This window comes from Coregonus clupeaformis, chromosome 33, assembly GCF_020615455.1.
Source record: "Coregonus clupeaformis isolate EN_2021a chromosome 33, ASM2061545v1, whole genome shotgun sequence".
Classification (NCBI taxonomy): domain Eukaryota; kingdom Metazoa; phylum Chordata; class Actinopteri; order Salmoniformes; family Salmonidae; genus Coregonus; species Coregonus clupeaformis.
The window spans coordinates 19653139-19673932 of record NC_059224.1 but is presented as its reverse complement, the minus strand read 5'-3'; the positions used below and the strand labels follow the sequence as shown (position 1 = coordinate 19673932).

General features: G+C 41.8%; 1 protein-coding gene across 1 annotated transcript in view; it reads right to left on the bottom strand.

The window, feature by feature from the left end:
• fig4a (FIG4 phosphoinositide 5-phosphatase a) overlaps window positions 1-20768 on the bottom strand; it is an 88963-nt gene extending 68195 nt beyond the window's left edge. Inside the window, exons 1-8 of the mRNA XM_041860313.1 lie at window positions 20582-20768; window positions 20054-20190; window positions 15393-15491; window positions 13203-13326; window positions 11357-11513; window positions 10698-10748; window positions 5744-5895; window positions 5191-5319 (exon numbers count right to left, since the gene is read on the bottom strand). Coding sequence (XP_041716247.1) covers window positions 5191-5319; window positions 5744-5895; window positions 10698-10748; window positions 11357-11513; window positions 13203-13326; window positions 15393-15491; window positions 20054-20116 — 775 coding nt within the window. The 5' untranslated portion in view covers window positions 20117-20190; window positions 20582-20768. The remainder of the gene's footprint in view (window positions 1-5190; window positions 5320-5743; window positions 5896-10697; window positions 10749-11356; window positions 11514-13202; window positions 13327-15392; window positions 15492-20053; window positions 20191-20581) is intronic.
• Window positions 20769-20794: the final 26 nt, after the last annotated feature.

Sequence of the window (20794 nt, the reverse complement as noted above, 5' to 3'; positions counted from 1 at the left end):
TTATGTTAGCACAGCTGAAAACTGTTATGCTGATTAAAGCAATAAAACTGGCCTTCTTGAGACTAGTTGAGTATCTGGAGCATCAGCAATTGTGGGTTCGATTACAGGCTCAAAATGGCCAGAAACAAAGAACTTCTGAAACTCGTCAGTCTATTCTTGTTCTGAGAAATGAAGGCTATTCCATGCGAGAAATTGCCAAGAAACTGAAGATCTGTGTACTACTCCCTTCACAGAACAGCGCAAACTGGCTCTAACCAGAATAGAAAGAGGAGTGGGAGGCCCCGGTGCACAACTGAGCAAGAGGACAAATACATTAGAGTGTCTAGTTTGAGAAACAGATGCCTCACAGGTCCTCAACTGGCAGCTTCATTAAATAGTACCTGCAAAACACCAGTCTCAAAGTCAACAGTGAAGAGGCGACTCCGGGATGCTGACCTTCTAGGCAGAGTTGCAAAGAAAAAGCCATATCTCAGACTGGCCAATAAAAATAAAAGATGGGCAAAAGAACACAGACACCGGACAGAGGAAGATTGGGAAAAAGTGTTATGGACAGACAAATCGAAGTTTGAGGTGTTCGGATCACAAAGAACATTTGTGAGACGCAGACCAAATGAAAAGATGCTGGTGGAGGCAATGTGATTGTCTGGGGGTGCTTTGGTGGTGGTAAAGTGGGAGATTTGTACAGGGTAAAAAGGGATCTTGAAGAAGGAAGGCTATCACTCCATTTTGCAATGCCATGCAATACCCTGTGGATGGCACTTGATTGGAGCCAATTTCCTCCTACAACAGGACAATGACCCAAAGCACAACTCCAAACTATGCAAGACCTATTTAGGGAAGAAGCAGTCAGCTGGTATTCTGTCTATAATGGAGTGGCCAGCACAGTCACCGGATCTCAATCCTATTGAGCTGTTGTGGGAGCAGCTTGACCGTATGGTACGTAAGAAGTGCCCATCAAGCCAATCCAACTTGTGGGAGGTGCTTCAGGAAGCATGGGGTGAAATCTCTTCAGATTACCTCAACAAATTGACAACTAGAATGCCAAAGGTCTGCAAGGCTGTAATAGCTGCAAATGGAGGATTATTTGACGAAAGCAAAGTTTGAAGGACACAATTATTATTTATATTAAAAATAATTATTTCTAACCTTGTCAATGACTACATTTCCTATGCATTTTGCTATATTTCCTATTCAAACTCATTTCATGTATGTTTTCATGGAAAACAAGGACATTTCTAAGTGACCCCAAACTTTTGAACGGTAGTGTATAAAAAGCCAAGAACAACTTCAGTCAAGCAGAAGAGTCATTAGCTAAAACCTCTCACGGCTAAGTAGTGCAATGAATGGTTGTAATGTCTTAATGTCTGCTTATAAGATCTGCATTGACAGATAGTTAAACTAGGCTCTCAAAATGAGGGACACAATTAATCAGATTTAGTTATTCTCCAGCACTTCTACCCAAGCTCCAAGCGTCCACACTCAAATATGCATTAATATAACCAAACCATGCATCAATATAACCAATCTAGGCATACATTTTGTTTCAAGTGTGTTTTTCTTTGGCTTAGTGGAAACACTAGCTGTGCCTTCCTAGTCTAAACAGAAAGAAACTGTCTAGCTAAAACTGTCTAGCTAATCTAATCTATTTTTTCTCCTCCACCTCATATACCAGATGGGCAAAGCATGCAAACGCTCCACTGTTTTCATACCTGATAAGCATTTCTTAAATTTCCATCTTATTATTTTTACATAGACCATAATATAAACACAAATCGCTTAATGCAGCTTAGCAGACTGGCGAGCATCTGGCTCATTAGGTATTCCACGTGCCCCCCAAACAAAATAAACAAAAATGGTATTCCATGTGTTGTGGAACAAGAGGTGGGCATTCACTTTCCAGTGAGCAGCATGCCAGACAGACGATGGGGAGTGAAGGAGGCGAGCCGAGGGAAAGAACACAAGAGGAATAAAGTTCTGTCTTCTAAAGGATACATGTCAAAAGACAGACAGACAGAAAGATGTGGAGGGCGGTAGGAGGTAGGAAGGGAGGGAGGGCAGATGGCTGCAGGTATCATTGGGGAGACACAATAAAAAGGTGCTTCAGAATCTCAGGGAATAACAATTTAAGTATTGTCAGGTAAACTAAGTCAGCTTCAGTGGATTCTAAACTAAAATGACACACTAAGTGGATACTAGGGCTGTCCCCGACTAAAACAAATCTTGGTTGAAATTATAAAACGTGTACATTTTGAAACTTGTATTTTTCCCTATATAGACACACACTATGTGTTTTAATAAAATCAACTATACAGTGCATTCGGAAAGTATTCAGACTCCTTTACTTGTTCCACATTGTTACATTACAGCCTTATTCTAAAATTGATTAAATTGTTTTTTTCCCCTCATCAATCTACACACAATACCCCATAAGGCCAAACCAAAAACTGTTTTTTCTGAATATTTGCACATTTATTTTAAAAGAAAAAAACAGAAATATTACATTTACATAAATATTCAGACCATTTATTCAGTACTTTGTTGAAGCACCTTTGGCAGCGATTACAGCCTCGAGTCTTCTTGGGTATGACGCTACAAGCTCGGCACACCTGTACTTGGAGAGTTTATCCCATTCTTCTCTGCAGATCCTCTCAAGCTCTGTCAGGTTGGATGGGGAGCGTTGCCGCACAGCTATTTTCAGGTCTTTCCAGAGATGTTCAATCGGGTTCAAGTCCGGGCTCTGGCTGGGCCATTCAAGGACATTCAGAGACTTGTTCCGAAGCCACTCCTGCGTTGTCTTTGCTGTGTGCTTAGGGTCGTTGTCTTGTTGGAAGGTGAACCTTCGCCCCAGTATGAGGTACTGAGTGCTCTGGAGCAGGTTTTCATCAAGGATCTCTCTGTACTTTGCTCCATTCATCTTTCCCTCGATCCTGACTAGTCTCCCAGTCCCTGCCGCTGTAAAACATCCCCACAGCATGATGCTGCCACCACCATGCTTCACCATAGGGATGGTGCCAGGTTTCTCCAGACGTGACGCTTGGCATTCAGGCCAAAGAGTTCAATCTTGGTTTCATCAGACCAGAGAACCTTGTTTCTCATGGTCTGAGAGTCTTTTAGGTGCCTTTTGGCAAACACCAAGCGGGCTGTCATGTGCCCTTTACTGTGGAGTGGCTTCCGTCTGTCCACTCTACCATAAAGGCCTGATTGGTGGAGAGCTCCAGAGATGGTTGTCCTTCTGGAAGGTTTTCCAATCTCCACAGAGGAACTCTTGAGCTTTGTCAGAGTGACCATCAGGTTCTTGGTCACCTCCCTGACCAAGGCCCTTCTCCCCCGATTGCTCGGTTTGGCCGGGCGGCCAGCTCTAGGAAGAGTCTGGGTGGGTTCAAAACTTCTTCCATTTAAGAATGATGGAGGCCACTGTGTTCTTAGGGACTTCAATGCTGCAGAAATGTTTTGGTACCCTTCCCCAGATCTGTGCCTCGACACAATCCTGTCTCAGAGCTCTACGGACAATTCCTTTGACCTCATGGCTTGGTTTTTCCTCTGACATGCACTGTCAAATGTGGGACCTTATATATATATATATATATAGACAAATGTTTTCTTTAATCCATTTTAGAATAAGGCTGTAACGCAACAAAATGTGGAAAAAGTCAAGAGGTCCGATTACTTTCTGAAGGCACTGTATGTAGGGTACTGAGCTTGCCTGATGCTTTAAGCACACTGTGATTAAATAATTAAGACACACAAATGACTCAAGAGGGAGCCAGAGATCAAGATAGCGTAACCAGAAGAAGAAAAAACCTGTTCCCGACCCTCCTTCATCTGATGCTGGCCTTCGCAGATTCTGCCATTAAGCTCCTGAAGTTGCAGGTAGGTAATAGGCTACACCAGGAGTTGTCAACCTTTTCCATTTGGAGTGCCAATTTAGCTTACCATTTCTACCCATCTTTGTGCCAGCAAATTTTTTATGGAACAGTTATTTCATTTATAATAAAGTCTTCGTATCTCAAAATCATTATATGGTTAATCAAAATTCTAAAAGTAACTTCTATTGCAAACTATGTAAAAATAGCCTCCATAAAGCCAACAAATAAAAACATTGCAGCCTGCCGGTAAAAAATATCCTGATAAAAACAAATATCCTATAAATCACATTGGCTACGCATGGCCTGTCTGCAAGGAATTTGAAGCATTGTATCAACTATTAACTTGGGTCTGGCCTGAAGCTGCAACATTGTATAAAATATTCTGGGCCCTCAGAGTTTCCCGCACCAGTGAGCTCCGGACAGACATAACTATAGGCAATTTGCACATGGGATAAAAAGTAGTTTTATGACGTTTCCACCAGATCAGAGCTTACATTTCTTTCCCCTTTCACGTGGATATTGAAAGAGGGCTCTAATGATTTTTAAAATAGGCTATGTTGAGGAACTATTGTCATTCTCAATGGATGTAAAAACAGACTTTGTTTACTTGCAGTTTGAGGTGAAGAAAAATGTATTTTGAGAAGCGCCACAGTGGTGGTAAGTTATGACAATCAGAAATACTATCAGATCCCCAAATGGGCACATTTATAGGCCTACATTTGCACACGGGCCAGGTGGCATAGACCTACTTCTATGTATAATCAGGTGCGCGTCCTTACTCAACATTGACAGGAGCACTACAAACAAAAGACAATGAATGAATTGACAACTCATAAATGGAATGAAATAAACCAAAACTTGTTCCTCACAAGTGTAGCCTAGGTTGTGCGTTCCGCAAACAACGTGTCCACTCCGACAATGAGAACGGTAAAAGACTGTAATAATAATATACTGAATGCATTAACAATTTACCATTGTAGATTAGAAATTATGGGAATTAACGGTAAAATGTACTAATGGTGATAGTGGTATGCCATCCCCGCAGACAGGCGTGAATCAGACAGGTGTCTCGTGTGCCATAAAAAAAACGAAATGTGCGAATGCTCGGCAAAAAAAAAATATTGGTCGACCAACAGCCTATCGACCAAACAATAGACCAGTCGATTAAATTGGGTCAGCCCTAGTGGATACCAACATCTGGAACATTGCAAAGGCACCAAGTCACTGACACAAGCACACATGCACATTTGCAACACCTCTCACGCTACTACTAAATTGAACACTCTACTTTCCAGGTCGTAACCATGCAGGAGGAAAAGGATACTGGACTGGCCACAGAAGCCATGGATGATGTACATGAGCCAATCAGGATGCACCGTGTCCTTGACGCGCTCCAGGAGCTTTCCGTTCCATACGTACTTGGCGTACGGTTCACTCTGGAGGCCGTGGAACACTGCAGCGGAACCGTTACAGAGGGACACAAAACACCACAAAACAGCTTACATGGACAGGATCAAAGCCAAGTGGATGGTTTACCACCGATACAGTAGATTAGAACATGGAAACGGTATTGAGTAGAGATAGATCAGCTGAGTAAAGACTTCAGTTTAGGGCTAGTAGTGATGTCCTGATCAACCTTGTATTTAGCCGGTTAATGGCTTTATGATTGGCTTGAGTTGTGAGGATCTTTTTCCTTTTGGGACCACTGACTGACTTAACGGTTATAAGATCAAGAAACAAAGTGTAACATACCATTCCTTTTTTTGTGATAACAAATGAAAACAAATGTGTTCAATACAGTGTATTCACATGTTTTGAAACTGTAAAAACTGGAACTGGAGTTTAGGGAGAGGGTGAGAGGGCAGGAGCTGTTTGACCTTGTGTGGGCAGGCCCTCGTCCTCGAAGATGTCGAAGCTGTCCTGCTGTCTGCTGCTCCGTGTGTGCACCTCCTCCACGGTGCCCGGGTCACACGGCCTTTGCAGCAGCGTCAGGTTGTACTGCAGGGAGTGGCTCAGGTCATAGCTGTAGCTGGGGGGTCAAAGTTCATAGGTAAAAAAGTCAACAAGGATTTCAAGAAGAACAACACTTCGATAATCAGAATAGGAAATCAATGAGATGGATGAATGGAGTGATGCGCAGAAAGAATAATGATAGATAGATGAATGACAGAAAAAACGAATGTATTTACACCTAACAGCACACACAGTGGGTGAAAAAAGTATTTATTCAGCCACCAATTGTGCAAGTTCTCCCACATAAAAAGATGAGAGGCCTGTCATTTTCATCATAGGTACACGTCAACTATGACAGACAAAATGAGAAAAAAAATCCAGAAAATCACATTGTAGGATCTTTTATGAATTTATTTGCAAATTATGGTGGAAATAAGTATTTGGTCAATAACAAAAGTTTCTCAATACTTTGTTATATACCCTTTGTTGGCAATGACACAGGTCAAACGTTTTCTGTAAGTCTTCACAAGGTTTTCACACACTGTTGCTGGTATTTTGGCCCATTCCTCCCTGCAGATCTCCTCTAGAGCAGTGATGTTTTGGGGCTGTCGCTGGGCAACACGGACTTTCAACTCCCTCCAAAGATTTTCTATGGAGTTGAGATCTGGAGACTGGCTAGGCCACTCCAGGACCTTGAAATGCTTCTTACGAAGCCACTCCTTCATTGCCCGGGCGGTGTGTTTGGGATCATTGTCATGCTGAAAGATCCAGCCACGTTTCATCTTCAATGCCCTTGCTGATGGAAGGAGGTTTTCACTCAAAATCTCACGATACATGGCCCCATTCATTCTTTCCTTTACACGGATCAGTCGTCCTGGTCCCTTTGCAGAAAAACAGCCCCAAAGCATGATGTTTCCACCCCCATGCTTCACAGTAGGTATGGTGTTCTTTGGATGCAACTCAGCATTCTTTGTCCTCCAAACACGACGAGTTGAGTTTTTACCAAAAAAGTTCTATTTTGGTTTCATCTGACCATATGACATTCTCCCAATCCTCTTCTGGATCATCCAAATGCACTCTAGCAAACTTCAGACGGGCCTGGACATGTACTGGCTTAAGCAGGGGGACACGTCTGGCACTGCAGGATTTGAGTCCCTGGCGGCATAGTGTGTTACTGATGGTAGGCTTTGTTACTTTGGTCCCAGCTCTCTGCAGGTCATTCACTAGGTCCCCCCGTGTGGTTCTGGGATTTTTGCTCACCGTTCTTGTGATCATTTTGACCCCACGGGGGTGAGATCTTGCGTGGAGCCCCAGATCGAGGGAGATTATCAGTGGTCTTGTATGTCTTCCATTTCCTAATAATTGCTCCCACAGTTGATTTCTTCAAACCAAGCTGCTTACCTATTGCAGATTCAGTCTTCCCAGCCTGGTGCAGGTCTACAATTTAGTTTCTGGTGTCCTTTGACAGCTCTTTGGTCTTGGCCATAGTGGAGTTTGGAGTGTGACTGTTTGAGGTTGTGGACAGGTGTCTTTTATACTGATAACAAGTTCAAACAGGTGCCATTAATACAGGTAACGAGTGGAGGATAGAGGAGCCTCTTAAAGAAGAAGTTACAGGTCTGTGAGAGCCAGAAATCTTGCTTGTTTGTAGGTGACCAAATACTTATTTTCCACCATAATTTGCAAATAAATTCATAAAAAATCCTACAATGTGATTTTCTGGAATTTTTTTCTCCTCATTTTGTCTGTCATAGTTGACGTGTACCTATGATGAAATTGACAGGCCTCTCTCATCTTTTTAAGTGGGAGAACTTGCACAATTGGTGGCTGACTAAATACTTTTTTCCCCCCACTGTAGGTATTGAAGGGCATGATTCCAAGAGGGGTTACGGGGGCACCAGATGGGTATTTTGAGCTCTCTTTGTGTCACTCTGGCTTTAGTGACAAAAAACTCTGACAGATAGACACTTCAGAAAGGAGTCCAACTGTACTTTAATGCTACATAACTATTAGTTACCTCAAGCAGAGGTGGCAGTGATGTCCTCTCTTCTTATGTGTTTTTTCTACATTGTAAGGAGCAGTGTAAAAAGAAAATACAAAAAATATGGATTGTATGAGAATTCAATGAAAGAAAATAAAATCTAATTCAATGGATGGATGGATAGAAATAGACAATAACCTTTTGCTTTAATGAGATGTACACGGAGTGTAAAAAACATTAGGAACACTTTCCTAATATTGAGTTGCACCCCCTTTTGCCCTCAGAACAGCCTCAATTCATCGGGGCATGGACTCTAAATGGTGTCGAAAGCGTTCTACAGGGATGCTGGCCCATGTTGACTCCAATGCTTCCCACAATTGTGTCAAGTTGGCTGGATGTCCTTTGGGTGGTGGACCATTCTTGATACACACAGGAAACTGTTGTGTGAAAAACCCAGCAACGGTGCGCCTGGCACCTCTACCAAACTCTGTTCAAAGGCACTTAAATCTTTTGTCTTGCCCAGTCACTCTCTGAATGGCTGGCACACACAATCCATGCCAATTGTCTCAAGGCTTAAAAATCCTTCTTTAACCTGTCTCCTCCCCTTCATCTACACAAGTGACATCAATAAGGGATCAAAGCTTTCACCTGGATTCACCAGGTCAGTCTGTCATGGAAAGAGTTTTGTACACTGAGTGTATATTTGTGTTTAATGAAGAGGATGGTGATACATACATCCATAAGTGTGGCTCTGTCCTCTCTCTCACCTATTCATAATATCACTGTAATAAAAGATCCAGTCTTGAAAGTACAGTGGGGGAAAAAAGTATTTAGTCAGCCACCAATTGTGCAGTATAAAAGACACCTGTCCACAACCTCAAATACCCATCTGGTGCCCCCGTAACCCCTCTTGGAATCATGCCCTTCAATACCTACAGTGGGGGAAAAAAGTATTTAGTCAGCCACCAATTGTGCAAGTTCTCCCACTTAAAAAGATGAGAGAGGCCTGTCAATTTCATCATAGGTACACGTCAACTATGACAGACAAAATGAGGAAAAAAACATCCAGAAAATCACATTGTAGGATTTTTTATGAATTTATTTGCAAATTATGGTGGAAAATAAGTATTTGGTCACCTACAAACAAGCAAGATTTCTGGCTCTCACAGACCTGTAACTTCTTCTTTAAGAGGCTCCTCTGTCCTCCACTCGTTACCTGTATTAAATGGCACCTGTTTGAACTTGTTATCAGTATAAAAGACACCTGTCCACAACCTCAAACAGTCACACTCCAAACTCCACTATGGCCAAGACCAAAGAGCTGTCAAAGGACACCAGAAACAAAATTGTAGACCTGCACCAGGCTGGGAAGACTGAATCTGCAATAGGTAAGCAGCTTGGTTTGAAGAAATCAACTGTGGGAGCAATTATTAGGAAATGGAAGACATACAAGACCACTGATAATCTCCCCTCGATCTGGGGCTCCACGCAAGATCTCACCCCGTGGGGTCAACATGATCACAAGAACGGTGAGCAAAAATCCCAGAACCACACGGGGGACCTAGTGAATGACCTGCAGAGAGCTGGGACCAAAGTAACAAAGCCTACCATCAGTAACACACTACGCCGCCAGGGACTCAAATCCTGCAGTGCCAGACGTGTCCCCCTGCTTAAGCCAGTACATGTCCAGGCCCGTCTGAAGTTTGCTAGAGTGCATTTGGATGATCCAGAAGAGGATTGGGAGAATGTCATATGGTCAGATGAAACCAAAATATAACTTTTTGGTAAAAACTCAACTCGTCGTGTTTGGAGGACAAAGAATGCTGAGTTGCATCCAAAGAACACCATACCTACTGTGAAGCATGGGGGTGGAAACATCATGCTTTGGGGCTGTTTTTCTGCAAAGGGACCAGGACGACTGATCCGTGTAAAGGAAAGAATGAATGGGGCCATGTATCGTGAGATTTTGAGTGAAAACCTCCTTCCATCAGCAAGGGCATTGAAGATGAAACGTGGCTGGGTCTTTCAGCATGACAATGATCCCAAACACACCGCCCGGGCAACGAAGGAGTGGCTTCGTAAGAAGCATTTCAAGGTCATGGAGTGGCCTAGCCAGTCTCCAGATCTCAACCCCATAGAAAATCTTTGGAGGGAGTTGAAAGTCCGTGTTGCCCAGTGACAGCCCCAAAACATCACTGCTCTAGAGGAGATCTGCATGGAGGAATGGGCCAAAATACCAGCAACAGTGTGTGAAAGCCTTGTGAAGACTTACAGAAAACGTTTGACCTGTGTCATTGCCAACAAAGGGTATATAACAAAGTATTGAGAAACTTTTGTTATTGACCAAATACTTATTTTCCACCATAATTTGCAAATAAATTCATAAAAAATCCTACAATGTGATTTTCTGGAATTTCTTTTTCTCATTTTGTCTGTCATAGTTGACGTGTACCTATGATGAAAATTACAGGCCTCTCATCTTTTTAAGTGGGAGAACTTGCACAATTGGTGGCTGACTAAATACTTTTTTTCCCCACCTGTATGTGTGTGTGTCTGCACGTGAGAGTGAGAGATATGACCTCAGTTATACTGTACATCTTTTGTGACATTTGTTCCAACAAAGTAACAGGCAAAAGTCTACCACATGATAAACATTCAGGGAAAGGACTTACAGCCAGGCATACAGACAGACAGAAGCGCAGACATCAGAGAAGTGCAGACAAAAAAGTGAAGAACTGTGAATAGAGTTTGTCTGACAGGTTCAATACTGCAGCAAACACCTGAGCCTCGTGACCACAAAGACTTGTGACAAACAAGAGCATTGGCTTGACAAACAACAGAAGAGAGATGAGGAGGAGTGGGAGTGGGATTTTTAAAGATCTCACACACACGCTTACCTAAAGTAGAAATTACTGGACAGGTCCACATTCTGAAAGATCCTTACGTATCTACAAGAGGAGAAATAAACAGTCCTAATCTCTTATGGTTATTACCTGCATCAATTACATAATAGAGGTTGTGACTAGATGGAGTACAGCTACGACCGGAACTGACTTTTCGTAGCAGGTTAGGAGAGCATTTTAGCTAACCCTAACCCTTTCCTAACGTTAACCTAATTCTCCTAACCTGTCACGTTAATTCTTCTGACCGGCTGCTTAAGTTCTCCTAACCTGCTTTGAAAAAGTCACTTCCGGTCATAGCTGTATTCCACATAGTCAGAACCCCTAATACTAGTGGCAGGAGTTTTTCCTGTCGCATCACCACAGTCACATCACCGGAGTTGTCAGGTCACCATAGGAAACAGTCCTAGTCTTTGAGATATAACATCATACATGTTACCTTCTCATCTCAATTAAAAAGGTGAGACTAGAAAATGCCATATTCATTTGCTGTGCACGGCAGGTTATATAGACCCATATACTGAGTGACCCTTAGCTGATCACACTTGGTTAGTGGGTCAGTGAAGCCGTCACACTGTGTGTGTGTGTGTGTGTGTGAGTGTGTATGAATTGAGAGAAAATCTCCAGTGGGGTGTATAACTGTCAACCTACTGTACCTGGCCTCGTCAGGATGCGTCACCCTCACTGAATCATTGGGGATGTAGATCATGTTGGTATCCTCTATCTTGTATATGGAGTGACCACCAATGTCGGCCATCTTCCTCCGCTTTGTGATCAAGACGATGTAATAACCCTCAAGGAATCGGACAAAACCTGCAAGACCAGGACAATGAATACACATGAACAGCACAAATAAGACTAGTATTACTGTAGGACATCTTAAAGCACCCAGATAACTTATACAACTTTTAACATGAACCTTTTCAGGCCACATTTTCATATGTCTATGTACAGTATCTATTCTCATCTCAACAATCAAATGAGTGCCTATCTCTGTGTGTGTGGGGGCATGTTTCTTCATGATAGATGAGACCATTTGTTTTTCATGCTGAATGACCACGACACACTCACAGCCTGTTCATCGGCAGGGGATCAAATACTTTTTTCCCCTCACTGTATATACCTGAAAATACATGCTCTAAGTCAGGGGTGTCAAACGCATTCCATAGACGGCCTAGTGTCTGCTGGGAGGAGCAAAAACCTGCAGACACTCGGCCCTCTGTGGAATGAGTTTGAAACATATGATCTAAGTGATTGATAGTTGGTATTCAGGAGTCATAAAAGTATGCCTTATTTACTTTGAAGAACTACTAAAATAGTGATTTTGTCAGACAGCATAGGCAGCAGTTTTAGAGAGGAGATGATGACTTGGAATGAAATAATAAAGTCAGCAAATAAAACAAATGTAATACACACAACAACTGAAATCTTTTATTAAAGTAATGTGAATAAATGGTTAATAGGTGATAAGCAGTAATGGGAAGTCACTACCATCATGGGACTTTTATTAATTGTTTTATTCTGTGTAGTTACAGCATTCAACCCACATAATGCATAGTGCATTTAATATAAAAAAATATAAAAAGAAGAAGATTGAAACTACTGAATGTCATCCGACTCAACCTCCAAATAAATGTGTGTGTGTGAGAGTGTGAGTGTGTGTGTGAACAGAAACGAGACAGACGGATAATTAGGCTGTGTGACGCTCCCCTCTCAGGATCCCTTCTTCACTTCTCCCCTCCGTTCAGTGTGACCTTGATCTCAAAGCTTGACATTTCTACTAGCAAGATCATCAAAACCTCACATTAGCAGCCATTTCACCTTGAGATGCTTCATTTTTCCCAGGGAAAAATACATCTTGTTTTATCTCAGGTTCAGACACCAAAATTAGAAATTAAGTAACAAAACTGGTCTAGCAGGAAGTTGGTTATTGTCAAACTTCAAGTGGGCCACTGAAGGCCTTGAGAGATCAGGTAGTGTCGTGTGCTGATGAGAGTAGAAACAGGCATAGAGACTATGGCCAGAAATATATTTGAATGGGGTTGGATTACGCCTTTAAGCCTTTATTTGATCAATTAGTTAAACCAAAACAAGTGACTGCATTGATTAGCCTCTTATAAAAAAAGAGCCTGCTAGGAGCACTAACTCCCTGCCAGGAGCACTAACTCCCTGCCAGGAGCACTAACTCCCTGCCAGGAGCACTAACTCCCTGCTAGGAGCACTAACTCCCTGCTAGGAGCACTAACTCTATAATATCTCTGAACCCTCCAAAGCTGGTTCCCACAGCAACACGGGGACAGAAAACATACTTTTTGCCCTTAACGACTGCTTCAGGATCAGCTCTCCTTACCTCAGTCCTACTAGCCTACACATCTCAGAAAAAACCCTCATGTACAGTACTCACTAGACAAGACATGCCCGACAGGCTCATGGCCGTTCCTATGGCAACTGGTAGAGGAGAAGAAGTTGTGAGGATTGAGGGTCCAAGGAGGACAATCTTACCCACGATGCCGTAGGCTGACACAGCTCTTGACAGGCCTGAGGAGCCCTTCTGGCTCATCTTGGTGCGGTTGCCCAGATCCAGACGTCCCAGGAGCTCTCTCACCTCCTGCTGGTTGTAGACATGCTGGGGACAAGAGGGAACGTATTGTTAATAGTGTGCTTCTGGATTCTTTAAAACTGAGCTTCTGGCTGAGACAGGTGCAAGCAGTAGAAACAGTACATCCCATAGACATCTGGGGACTAAGCCCCGGCTTTGGTCAATATTTGTTTTTCTGTGCTAGCTTTTGGATTTCAGAACACTGAAAAACATTTATAAAATGTTCATTCTGCTGTGATCACAACATAACGTCGCAGACAGCACATCCATTCCTTCAGCAGAGAACAGAACAGTACATACTGTACCAGTGGAGGCTCCTAAGAGGAGGAAGGGGAGGACCATCCTCCTCAGTGAATTTCAGAAAAATAAAAAGTGAAACATTAAAAGAAGTTATCCTTTTTAGATAAAACTTTACTAAATATATTCATGTCACCAAATAATTGATTAAAGCACACTGTTTTGCAATGAATGTCTACAGTAGCCTCAGCAGCACCATGGTGTAGCCGGAGGACAGATAGCTTCTGTCCTCCTCTGGGTACATTGACTTCAATACAAAACCTAGGAGGCTCATGGTTTTTACCCTCTTCCATAGACTTACACAGTAATTATGACAACTTCCAGAGGATGTCCTCCAACCTATCAGAGCTCTTGCAGCATGAACTGAGATGCTGTCCACCCAATCAAAGAATCAGATAATTAATTTAGTACTGAAAGCATAAAATGTGTTGAGTAGTTCACTCAGAGAGAGAGAAAGACAATAGTTGAACAGTTTTGAACAAATTCATTTCTTCCAAATTTAAGGAGATGCAAGAGAGAGAAAGAGAGAGAGAGCTAGCTATATTTTGTAGTATAGTCAATTGCAGCTAGCTAGTTTAGCCTACTCAAACACCCGGCTCAAACAGAGAGGGATGCTATGTTAACTAGCTGGCTATGGCTATCCAACACTGGAAGTCTGCTAAACTGATTGCTGCTGACTACACTACACCACATGATTGTAGCAGGTTTATTAACGCATTAGTTCTAGTATGATGTGACTATGACGTGACAACAATGTAGGCTGTGTGAAGCAGTTAGCAGTCATATGAAGGTTTGACTTGGAAAGTTTCTTTGCCTGGTCACAGACAGCTGATGTGCACTGAAGTCCACAAGCGAAGGGAAAAGGTGAGAGGAAGAGAGCGCGTAGATAGATGTGAGAAGCAATTATATACTGTGGGACCTTATATAGACAGGTGTGTGCCTTTCCAAGTCGACGCAGGGGTCCGGCTTTAACGCAGTCCGGCTTTAAACTTACTCTTGAAAGTTGTAATAGTAGAATGCACAAGGTGCAATTTCAAAATTGGGTAGTGCATCATCAGTTTTCCTTGTTAGTCATTGAATAACTTAGAAAGCTATTTATAACTTGTCAGAAATATCCAGATCAATTAGTCCATGTCAGCTAACGTTGTTTTTTTTTGCCCATAGATATTTTTGTCATTTTGTTTGTCACTCAAATATCACTTGAATATACATTAGGCAGCATGTATAGAATTGCAAGACAATTAGCTTTAAAACTGCAAAATGTTCTTTGCACCCCATGACAAAATGTATAGAATTACAGGAAATAAGCTTTCAAATCTGCAAAATTCTCTCCAAAAACAAGAGGGGTGTGAACAGTTTATCATGAATAGTGCTTGTGCCCATAGAAATAGAGGTGGCACATGCACATAGGGGGGGTGCGGGATGTTCCCCAATGCTGAAAGGGGGGCCCCCCCGAGTGGAAAAGGTTTGGGAAACCCTGATCTACAGGAATGGATGGGAGGATGATGATGGATGCAAAGGGAGCTCACCAGTAGACTCTGTACAATAATAACAAACCAATCAGAATCCTTATCATTCTGATGAGAACAAACAAATCTCCTCCACCGTGGTAATGACTGACTGCAGGGGAGGAGTGATAATGTATAGTAGTCTCTTAAACCTTCATCAGCAAATCTGTCACCCATGCACACTTAGGATCAGGTGACTGATCACACCATTTTTCCTGAGGCATGCTGTATAACAAGGGCAACGGTCGGTGCCACTCTAAAGCAGGGGTTTGGCGTGCAGCAACTCACCTTATCATCAATAATCGCCAGGTCCTTGGGCTCAGTGCGATCGATTTTCAGAACACGATGTTTGGTTTGGGCGTGATTGCTTCCCACAAGAAAATACCTCTGGAATCAAAGAACACATTAAAGGATGTTATTACATTACACATTAAAGTACATCATGGATGAAACATTGAGCCTCACTCAACAGCGAGATGAAAGCAGTGCTTTGGTCCATAGAAGATGTCGGATGAGAGAAAAGTACTATTTAAAAACTGTGTTTAATACAAGATATGCTTTTCTTTTTCATGCAGGACTTTTCTCACTAACACAATTAAGATGCTATAGGAGTGTCTTTCTTCCAACCCTTATGTGTCTCTATATTGGTGTGAGATTTGATGTGGAGACGTCCAGTATGAACACGTTGAGAATACAGTCTGGAACGGAGTTAATGCTGTCCTGTTCTACCTCTCATCTACACCTCTGTGTTGCTAATGTCTGAACATCAGTGAGCCAATTAAAGGGGCAGGGCTGAACTGAAACTCTTACAATGTAATAATTTCTGGCTCTTTACAAAACGTGTTTCTCAATCCTAGGCCGTCCTGCTGAGACCCATAGCATTTGCGCGCTTTTGTTCCAGCCCAGCATTAACACTTCTGATTCAACAAATCAAGTTGATCAGATTATCAGTTGTTTTAGTGTGAGGACCCATCTGTGTCCATCTTCTGAATGCAGCAGCAAGTAACTTCATGTTGTAAAAATGTATATGTTTAGATGCTTCAACATACTCTTACCCATACTGGCGTACCAGACACCCCCGCAGCACCCACAAGGCAGGGGGGGCACTGACAGTAATCCTCTAAAAAGTAGTAAATAATAAACCTTTTTCATTTCCATATGTACAAGGAAGCTATGATTCTGTTTCTTGGGCTTCAGGAATGTGACTGAAAAAGAAGAAAGAAACTGATCGAAAGTATGAGGGCATATCAGTGAATAAATGCCGTTGTTAAGGCTACGACGGCCCCAGTGCAATGAGTGTGTTCAAAAGCGCATATCAGACCAAGAGCTTAATGCTTTTTAGGTCGTTCTTTACGATTTTTTAAAGTAGAAAACAATTTCTCTGAAGACGCGAGAGCTACAGGGATGGTAAAAACAGCTTAATTGCCATAACAACATCAGGGAAACTGGGCAGAAGGGAGTTGTGCTTCAAATACAGCAGTTCTGTAGCATCTTTAAATCAAGCTTCTCATTCTCCTTAATTGCTGGCAGATTATAATCTTTAGCAGACAACAGTTCTTGAGGACTTGAACAAAAAAAAGCTTTTTGCAATTTAGTTCATACTGGTGAACTGGCGTTTGAGTTGTGTGGTTGCAATATCAACAGTCCCTTATCTCTGGTATATCTTGGCATGCATCATTCAAGACTACGTTTAAATTGTGTGCAGCGCCATGGACATATAATGCACAATGTCTCAGGAAAGACTTTCTGGGTTGGCAAAACTCAGTATAGAAAACAGTCGGGCCCGCAACCTGGACCTAAAGGCCATGGTGAAAACATTGGCACTCAAAAAAGGAGGACTCAGGACACCAGGGGAGTCTCTCAATTTGAATCTAATTTGATTTAATTTACCTTGAATATTGCAGCCCATTTGTGTAGGCTATTAGCCGGACAAACCCCACTGAGTTCAACAATTACAGTTGAAAGTTTACATACACCTTAGCCAAATACAAGCTGCTTGGCGATGGTCTTGTAGCCCCTTCCAGTGTAGGTCTACAATCTTGTCCCTGACATCCTTGGAGAGCTCTTTGGTCTTGGCCATGGTGGAGAGTTTGGAATCTGATTGATTGATTGCTTCTGTGGACAGGTGTCTTTTATACAGGTAACAAACTGAGATTAGGAGCACTCTTTAAGAGTGTGCTCCTAATCTCAGCTCGTTACCTGTATAAAAGACACCTGGGAGCCAGAAATCTTTCTGATTGAGAGGGGGTCAAATACTTATTTCACTCATTAAAATGCAAATCTATTTATAACATTTTTGACATGCGTTTTTCTGGATTTTCTTGTTGTTATTCTGTCTCTCACTGTTCAAATAAACCTACCATTAAAATTATAGACTGATCATTTCTTTGTCAGTGGGCAAACATACAAAATCAGCAGGGGATCAAATACTTTTTTCCCCTCACTGTACACTCAATTAGTATTTGGTAGCATTGACTTTAAATTGTTTAACTTGGGTCAAACGTTTCAGGTAGCCTTTCACAAGCTTCCCACAATAAGTTGGGTGAATTTTGGCCCATTCCTCCTGACAGAGCTGGTGTAACTGAGTCAGGTTTGTAAGCTTCCTTGCTCGCACACACTTTTTCAGTTCTGCACACAAATTTTCTAAAGGACATTTCTCCAAAAAGTACGATCTTTGTCCCCAAGTGCAGTTGCAAACCGTAGTCTGGCTTTTTTATGGCAGTTTTGGAGCAGTGGCTTCTTCCTTGCTGAGCGGCCTTTCAGGTTATGTCAATATAGGACTCATTTTACTGTGGATATAGATACTTTGGTACATGTTTCCTCCAGAATCTTCACAAGGTCCTTTGCTGTTGTTCTGGGATTGATTTGCACTTGTCGCACCAAAGTACGTTCATCTCTAGGAGACAGAACGCGTCTCCTTCCTGATCGGTATGACGGCTGCGTGGTCCCATGGTGTTTATAATTGCGTACTATTGTTTGCACAGATGAACGTGGTACCTTCAGGTGTTTGGAAATTGCTCCCAAGGATGAACCAGACTTGTGGAGGTCAACAATCTATTTTCTGAGGTCTTGGCTGATTTATTTTGATTTTTCCCATGATGTCAAGCAAAGAGGCACTGAGTTTGAAGGTAGGCCTTGAAATACATCCACAGGTACACCTCCAATTGACTCAAATGATGTCAATTAGCCTATCAGAAGCTTCTAAAGCCATGACATCATTTTCTGGAATTTTCCAAGCTGTTTAAAGGCACAGTCAACTTAGTGTATGTAAACTTCTGACCCACTGGAATTGTGATACAGTGAATTATAAGTGAAATAATCTGTCTGTAAACAATTGTTGGAAAAATTACTTGTGTCATGCACAATGTAGATGTCCTAACCGACTTGCCAAAACTATAGTTTGTTAACAATACATTTGTGGAGTGGTTGAAAAACAAGTTTTAATGACTCCAACTTAAGTGTATGTAAACTTCCGACTTCAACTGTACATTTATACTGACTCTACACATTATACACTACTGTTTATTATATATCCCGATGCCACCTTACCCCTATACATATCTACCTCTATCGATCCAGTATCCCGGCAGACCGGCACATTGTAAATATAGTACTGGAACTGACCCTGTATATAGTATTCTTACTTACTTTATCGTGTTCTTCTTATTTCTTATTTTTATATCTTGTGTGTTTTTTTTCTACCTTGTTATTTTGTTAATTACATTGTTGTGATTACTGCATTGTTGAGGTTAGAGCTGGCAAGAAAGGCTTTTCACTGTACTTCTGTATGTGACATTAAAACTTGGAACACACACTTACAAAATATATGGTGTTTTGGTTTTTATCCTTTTTTAAATGAGCTCACAAGTCATTCCTGACATACTCAGAGCCCAGTGGACCATTATATCCCACTTGAAGTAGTAAAATCCAATCAGTTCTCTCTCTCTCTCTCTCCCCCCTATGTAAACTTCCGACTTCAACTGTAATAGCGGCTGAATTTATCCTCAAGCCGACTACTTTTTTTCCATTTTGTTTGGCTATTTTATGTGCAATAATAAAATAAAGTGTATTAATAGCAGCTAGATACAGTATTTAGCTATAGATGGTACACTGCATAATGAAAGGGTGGACTGACTATTATTTGGCATTAATAGACTGGTTTTATGCACAACAAAGATTCAGGTAGCCTATACAGGACAGAATATATATATATATATATATATATATATATATCTATATACACACAAAATATATATTGGTAGCTGATTAGTATGCTGTTGCAGCTAACATTTATTTTACAATCTGCAATGTTTGAATTTCCTACTTTAAATTACTGAACAAGTATTACATTATTGCCACCAGTCAGCAGTTAAAAATTGGTAGCATTTCGACACCGTGTATAGCTTCGTGAAATGTTAGGCTTAACATGAGAAAATGACGACCAAAGAAGCCTACCAATAAACATTTATCCATTATTTAAAGCAAAGCTAAGACCTGGGTGCACAGAAAGCCTATCTTCGATTCGATAGGCATGCAGCCGCACAGACAAGTCGCTATTTCAGCGCCATGGACAGCAATCGGTAATCGAACTCCGACCTTGCGGAGGTCCAGAGAAACTGCGTTATGCCAGTGCCCATACTGCCATCTAGTGTTAATGTACTATAAACAATAGGTCATAACATAAGACATGATGAGCAAATGGTCTACTAAAAATACCGTTTTCCATTTGAGATCTTGAATGCAATCGTTTGACTAAATATCCAACACCTTGTAATAGTTTATAAATGACAGTTCAGACAGTGTAATATGGACATACCAACCCTATACTTCATGTGTTAAGAAATAAGCTATGCATTGCATTATGCGCAAATGGATGGAAGGCTTCCTCCAGCCTATGTTCGAGAAGATAATGCATTCATCAAGTCTAGGGGAAATACTGTGAAACGTACGGCTCTAGTTTCGTACAGAACCAAATTCTGCACTCCACTGATGACGGCTGCTGACAGAGGCATGGTGAAGATTTGACGAAGACCAACTTCACAGACTCGATGGACGAGACTGCCAGCTGCTTTCTGTGGAGTTCACACTGGGGAAGGACATTAGAGAGATTCGAGGATGTCAACTTCAATTCAATTGACAAACAGAATACGCAACAAAGTTATAAGCAAGCAACATGTCTGTTGCATTAAATATGACTGCTATAAAGTGGAAACTTTGTAACTAGCTGACATTGTTACTGTCAGTAAGATAGGGGGTGTATTCATTAAGGAAACCGTTTACCGTATAAGAACCAAACGAAAGCAAATAGAGAAAACATAACGGGGAGAGACCGACCTGAAGTTGTCCAATAGAAACTCTCGTTTGCGTTTTCCGTTAGGAGTAAACGGTTTTCTGCGAAACGTTTTGCAACAGAATCGGCGTAATGATTACACCCCAGGTTGGCCTGTTTGACAACATAGCGCTACAGTATGACTCACCAAATGTCGTTAGCTGATACGAGGCATGTTAAACTGCTCCTTAAGATGTTGTTTCAAACCGTTCTCAATCAAAAACCTGATATGATAGCACTGCTAAAGACAGAAAAGCAAATTAATTTGCCATGCACTTCCCTGATCATGCGTTTGTTTCGATCAGGTGACTGTCACGACCTTCAGCTGAGACGGGTCCTCACACGGTCAAAAAGGACGAGA